Genomic DNA, 6,857 nt, shown 5'->3' on the forward strand with positions numbered 1-6,857 from the left:
AGAAGAATTGCTTGAACCCAGGAGGCAGAGGTTTCAGTGAGCCAAGAGCATGCCATTGTACTCCAGCCTGGGCGACAGAGCAAGACTCCGTCTCAAAAAAAAAAAAAAAAAAAAAGCTGGGCATGGTGGTTTGCACCTGTAGTCCTAGCTATTCAGGAGGCTGGGGCAGGATGATGGCTTGAGCCCAGGAGTTTGAGGCTGCAGTGAGCCATGATCACACCGCTGCACAGATGAAATTGTCTAAAAAAAAGTGAGAGTCTGTTCCCACGATCAGTTTGGATTTCTCAGGCCCTTGGAGCTAGAGGCAGGGAGGATGAAGTAGGAAGCTTGTTGCGGATAAGATGTAATTAGAGATAAGCCTGGTGGGGCAGTGAGGTTGGAAAGTGGCTGTCTGGTGTTTGCTAAGGATAGGATCCAGGGCCTCCTCGGTATCTGCCCATTGCTTTGCAGATCCTCCCTCTTCACGGCCAGAAAGGATTGGGTGTAAAGTGTACTCAGGAAGTAGCCCTAGATTCCTGCTTCCCCAGACAGCCTCTGGAAGGACCTTAAGTTTCCTGGAGAGAGATACCCATATTTCCCTTTGTAGGCAAAAATTGCATCAAGAAGGTGGTTTGGTGGCTCACACCTGTAATCCCAGCACTTTGCGCGGCTGAGACAGATGGATCACTTGAGGTCAGGCGTTTGAGACTAGCCTGGGCTACATGGCAAAACCCCATTTCTACTAAAAATACAAAAATTAGCCGGGTGTGGTGGCAAGCACCTGTAATCCCAGTTACTTGAGTGGCTGAGGCACAAGAATTCCTTGAACCTGGAAGGCAGAGGTTGCAGTGAGCCAAGATTGTGCCTCTGTACTCCAGCCTGGGTGAGAGTGAGCCTCAATCAATCAATCAATCAATCAATAAATGTATGTATGTATGTATGTATGTATGTATGTATGTATGTATGTGTCTGGGTATGGTGGTTCATGCCTGTAATCCCAGCACCCCAGCACTTTGGGAGGCCGAGGCGGGTGGACCACTTGAGGTCAGGAGTTTGAGACCAGCCTGGTCAACATGGTGAAAACTTGTCTACCAAAAACAAAAATTAGCCAGGCGTAGTGGCAGGGACCTGTAATCCCAACTGCTTGGGAGGCTGAGGCTCAAGAATAGCTTGAACCTGGGAGGTTGACGTTGCAGTGAGCGGAGGTCATGCTGCTCCACTCCAGCCTGGGTGACAGAGTGAGACTCCCATCTCCAAAAAAAAAAAAAAAGTTTTAAATGTTCCTTTTAAATGAATGAATAAGCAATAATAACTCCTGAAAAAAATTGCATCAAAAGAGGCAGCTACCACAACTCACTTCCTGAAAATTGCTTTGGTGGTTGGCATGTTTTTTGGGCAAAGGGTAACCTATGCCCCTTTCCCCCACGGGATGGGGCGGGGTGGAGGGAGTGTTTAAGCTTGCTAGAGCCAGGGCCAGGAGGAGCTGTGGAGCGATTTGGTGACTTGTGCTCTTCTGTTCTATGTTTAGATAATGCTCTAATGTCTCTCCCCCTGAAAATTGCTCTAATTTTGCATTTTTCTCCTGTGGAAAATGTGGAAGGTAGGGAAGCTATGAAGACTAGTGTGTTTCTAAATGCCTGGGACAGAGCTGCCTGCCAGAGTTCCAGGCCCTTTGGTACATGCCTTTTTAACCTCCGGACGTGGGCCGCTGGCTGTTCTTTTTTTTTTTTTTGGGGGGACGGAGTTTCGCTCTTGTTACCCAGGCTGGAGTGCAATGGCGCGATCTCGGCTCACCGCCGCTGGCTGTTCTAAGACAAGGTTAGACCCTTTAGGGAGCACTGCAGGAGCATCACCTGGTGAATGAGGAGGGATAGTCCATGGTGATACCAGGAAGGATGGAGGCAGCATCTGGGCTGCGGGAGGCCCTAGGGACACGGAGCTGGAGGGCTGGGCGGCCTCGGAAGCATAGCTGAGCGCTGCACATGCCACCAGGCTAGAAGTAGAAAAACACACAAGTAAAGTTGGCTTTTCATGTATTGTGTATAAAAACATCAGACCCAGAATGAGTTCGCTGGGATTGCAGTGGCTGGGGTGTTGCCGGGGAAGAGCCTCAGCTCTTCTGCTCCAGGTCCTCCACCAGGTAGGACTGGGTCTCCCTCAGGGCCTGGAGGAACAAGTCCTTGCAGTTCCAGTTCCAGGCTGGCGCGAAGCTGAAGAGCTTCCGCATCTTGGCTGGGTTGGTGGGCTCCACTCGCACTGCCTGGTACTGCTCCTCCGTCAGGACCTTCCCGTACAGGGCATCCAGCAGCCCCTCAACCTCTGTGACCCTTGAGATAAGCGCAGCCCGGTGCAGGTCTATAAAGTGCTGGCCTGGGGGTGGGAGGAGAACATGAGCTGGCAGCCAGAGTGTGGGGCCTGTCCCTGCCAAACGCAAGCCTAGGGGCGGGGCTCCAGGGGGCGGCCCACCAGGACTCCATATGTAGTGGGTTGAGGGTAACATGGTCTCCCTTCCCCTGCAGGGAGGAGAGTGGGTGTGTAGGTGGAGTGCTCAGGGTTGCCGGGTCCTGCCCGGCCCTGCCCTACCCTGGCTGCGGGAGCACAGATGCTGGCTGTGCGGGGGTGCGGGGAGGCTGGGCTGGGTGTGGCGGCCTCACCTGGCTTGGCTGCCGGCTGAGGAGGGGCCCGGATCCCAGCTGGCGCGGCTCCAGAGCCTGAAAGAAAATGGGTCAAGTAGATCCTTTCTCTTCCTGCCGTGGGGCCGGGGTCCCCTTGGTCGGGAGGCCAAGCGCGGGGAGCCTCCTTTCCGGCACAGTAGCTTCGTTTAGGGGTAGGAGGAACAGAAAGCGGAAGAGCCCGAGGGGCAAGCGCTGGTGTGAGTGGAGGGGAAAGACGGGGTGGAGGGGCGGCTCACCCTGCTGCGTGGCCTCCTGCAGCTGCCTGGCCGTGTCCTGCAGGCCCATGTCCCGCAGCACGGTCGCGGCGAGCTCGGCGCCGTAGGCCTCCAGGTAGAAGCTGACTAGCTTGTCGGTGAGGTCCATGGCGTCCATGGGGAGCAGCGCGCCCCGCGGGATGCGCCCGTAGCCCTCGCGCAGCGGCACCGACAGCAGCTTCATCTTGAACTTCTTGAGCTCGTCGGCGGTCAGGTTCTCCAGTGCATCCAGGATGGCGTCGCGCGCGCGTCCCATGGCTCCCGGATTCCCCGCCGCTGCCGCCGCTCGCGCCGCTGCGGCCGCCTACCAGGAGGAAGTCGACGGCGGGGCGTGACCTGGACTCCCCGCCTACCCCCCACTCCGGTCTCTCTCGACTCCACTCCCAGCCCGGGTCCGTTGCCCTCCCGCAAAAGGCGCTCCCCGACCACGCCCTTGGTCTCTGCTCACCTAGGCCTCTGGATTGGGGCCCCCGGCCGTCGCGGGGCGCCAGGATCGCGCCCTCCAGGTGGCCTGCGAGGTGGGACGCGGGAGGGGACCCTCAGAAGGGCTCATGGGTGGCGCCTGCTTGTCTCTGGGCTTGTACCAGCGGGTACAGACCAGAAACCCGGGCTCGATCTCACTGGGTTTATTGGAGCACCCAGGCTTAGAATCTCCAGTTTCTAGAACCTCGAAATCTCCGCGGTTCCCTGAACCTTAGGATCCTCTCCCACTCAATTCCACATACTGGGGAGAAATGAGGTGGAAAAAAGGGTGGGGAGTGTGCATAGCTCTCTGAGCGTCAGTTTCATTTTCTACCACATGGGGATGATAACCCTCAGGTGCTTATGAATATTCCAGCATAACAGGGCCAACCTGACAGCTCTCGAAACCTTGCCAGATGCTTCCTAGGGGAGCTAGATTTGGATTCTAAGAGCTGAATTTCTTGGGAAGTGATGACAAGAGCCATTGGTTGAAAACATTCTCAACTAGAGGGAACATACTGGGTGGAGAGCCGCCACTCTGGTCCCAGGGGCTTGGGATAGCATTGGAGCCTGTGCTGTGTTCAGAATTCTTTTTTTTCTTTTAGAGACAGGGTCTCACTCTGTCTCCCAGGCTGGAGTGCAGTGGCGGGACCGTCGCTCCCTCCAGCTTTGAACTCCTGGGCTGAAGTGATCCTCCTGCCTCACCTCCCAAAGTGCTGGGATTATGGCAGGAGGCACCATGCGCGCCCTCGATTTGTTCCTAACATGGCTGGGGAGGTCTGCTGGTCTGGCTTCGGTGAGCCTCCCTGGCCTTGTCTTACGCAACACCCTGCTTTCCCTCCATCTCTGAGGGGCAGCCATGCTGGTCTCTCAGTTCAAGTGTGCCAGCCTTCTTTTACCTCTCCAAGCCTTTGCATGTGCTGTTCCATCAGCCTTGAAATCTCTTCCCTCTTTGCCTGGCAAACTTTAGGTCTCAAGTTAAATGTCACGCCTCTGGGAGACCAGGCTTAGAGCTTTTCCCAGGCTAGTTCATAACACCTGCTACGTATCAAATGCTTTGCACTTGTTTAAAACAACCTCTCCCTGACAGTCTGTAAATCGTGCCTGTTCAGATCATCGTTATCTCCTCAGCATCCAGAACAGGGCCTGACAAATAGTAGGTGCTCAATAAGTGGTTTCAGAATGAATAATGAATGAATGGACCTTGTGGCTCAAGGGAGAATACCAGTAACTGCAAGGTATGCCTTATACACAAGCTCTTCAAAGAGAGGCAGCTTCCAGGAGATTAAAGACCATTAACTTTGCTCCGTGTTGTGCAGTGGCTCGCGCCTGTAATCCCAGCACTTTGGGAGGCTCAGGTGGGCGGATCACCTGAGGTTGGGAGTTTGAGACCAGCCTGGCCAACATAGAGAAACCCTATCTCTACTAAAAGTACGAAATTAGCCGGGCATGGTGGCGCATGCCTGTAATCCCAGCTACTCGGGAGGCTGAGGAGGGAGAATCACTTGAACCTGGGAGTTGGAGGTTGCAGTGAGCTGAGATTGTGCCATTGCATTCCAGCCTGGGCAAGAAGAGTGAAACTGCATCTCAACAAAAAAAAAAAAAAAAAAAAAAAAAAAAAAAGATCATGAACTTGAAGCCATACAGTTCTTAGTTTGAATCCTGACTCTATTTCCCAGGGCGGTATTTGGAATCCTTCATTTTTCCCTCTCATCTGGGTTGTAACAATCACTGTTCCTTGTAGTGGTATGACCCTAGTATATTACACATTTGTTTACTTACTGGACATTCATCCCTCTTTAAAATGTGAACCCTGTGAGCATCACAGACCTTAACTGTCTTGTTCATTGCTGAATTCCTAGTGTCAAGAATGTACCTGGAAATAGCCAGATGTGGTGGCAGGCGCTTGTAATCCCAGCTACTTGGGAGGCTGAGGCATGAGAATCGCTTGAACCTGGGAGGTTGAGGCTACAGTGAGCTGAGATTGCACCACTGCACTCCAACCTGGGCAACAGAGCTAGACTCCATCTTGGAAAAAAAATGTACCCAGAACACAGTAGCTGCTAAGTAGAGACATGGTGAAACCCTGTCTCTACTAAAAATACGACAATTAGCCGGGCATGGTGGCAGGTGCCTGTAATCTCAGCTACTTGGGAGGCCGAGGCAGGAGAATCTCTTGAACCTGGGAGGTGGAGGTTGTAGTGAGCTGAGATCACACCATTGCACTCCAGCCTGGGCAACAAGAGCAGAACTGTCTTGTGGGGGGAAAAGAAACCAGGATGGGGAGCAGTGCTCTGCTACCTGCAGAAAGGCATTTTTGTTGTTGTTTCTTTTGAAGACAGGTTCTCACTCTGTCGCCCAGGCTGGAGTACACTGGAGGGATTGTGGCTCACTGCAGCCTCGGACTCCTGGGCTCAAGCAGTTCTCTCACCTTGGCCTCCTGAGTACCTGGGACTGCAGGTGTGCTACCATGCCTAGCTAGTTTTCTTCTTTTTTAAAATAGAGAATAGGTCTCCCTATGTTGTTCAGGCTGGTCTCGAACTCCTGGGCTCAGCAGTCCTCCTGCCTTGGCCTCCCAAAGTGCTGGGATTATAGGTGTGAGTGTGTAGGCTGGGGTAAGCTGTGTGCCAACATCCTCACCATGGGTGGCACTTGTGGTTCAACAGCCAGCATTCCTTGGCTCATGGATATTTATCATGCCTTCTCACTGGCCTTTATCATTCCAGAATCTCCAACTCCTTTTGTGCACTGTGGCCAGAGAATACATCTTCCTAATCCTGCTCCTGCCCAGCTCAGAGACCGCCCCCACCATGGCTCTCCAGTGCCCTTAGACTCAAGTATCAAGCCCTTGGCTTGGGCTTCAAGGTCTTTGCCAACCTCTTCACCTGCCCCTTCCACCTTGCTGATCTCTGAACCTCTGTCCCTGTGGGGCCTGCTCTCTGCCTGGCCTCTTTTCCCTCCTGGTCTACTTGGTGAGTTCCTGCCTGTCTTCTGACACTCACCAGGCATCACGTCTTCTTGCCTTTTTTTTTTTAGAGACGAGGTCTCACTCTGCTGCTCAGGCTGGAGTGCAGTGCGCAATCATAGCTCACTGCAGCCTCGAACTCTTGGGCTCAAGCGATCCTTTCTCAGCTTCCTGTGTAGCTGGAACTATGGGCACATGCCACCATGCTCAGATCATTTTTAATTTTAATTTTTTGTAGAGATGGGGTCTTGCTATCTGCAACACCTGGGCTTAGTGATCCTCCTGCCTTGGCCTCCCAAAGCACTGGGATTACAGGTGTGAGCCACCCCACCCAACCCAGTAGTCACCTCTTCTAATAAATAATAGAAATAAGCCTTTAGTCTGTGGTCCTTTCCTTCCTTCCTTCCTTCCTTCCTTCCTTCCTTCCTCCCTTCCTCCCTTCCTTTCTCCCTTCCTCCCTCCTTTCCTCCCTCCCTCCTTCCCTCCCATCTCCCCTTTCTTCTCTTTTTTCTTTCTCTCTCT

General features: G+C 53.4%; 1 protein-coding gene across 1 annotated transcript; it reads right to left on the reverse strand.

Annotated features, from left to right (window-relative positions):
- Nucleotides 1-1,997: 1,997 nt before the first annotated feature.
- PYCARD (PYD and CARD domain containing) lies at nucleotides 1,998-3,618 on the reverse strand. Its single transcript, XM_032243297.1, has 3 exons — nucleotides 2,891-3,618; nucleotides 2,634-2,690; nucleotides 1,998-2,349 (listed from the first exon to the last, which is right to left on the reverse strand). Exons 1-3 carry the CDS (start codon nucleotides 3,162-3,164, stop codon nucleotides 2,090-2,092), a joined length of 591 nt encoding a protein of 196 aa, XP_032099188.1. The 5' UTR covers nucleotides 3,165-3,618; the 3' UTR covers nucleotides 1,998-2,089.
- Nucleotides 3,619-6,857: the final 3,239 nt, after the last annotated feature.

This window comes from Sapajus apella, unplaced genomic scaffold (assembly GCF_009761245.1).
Source record: "Sapajus apella isolate SASKATOON/1434 unplaced genomic scaffold, GSC_monkey_1.0 scaffold51, whole genome shotgun sequence".
Classification (NCBI taxonomy): Eukaryota; Metazoa; Chordata; class Mammalia; order Primates; family Cebidae; genus Sapajus; species Sapajus apella.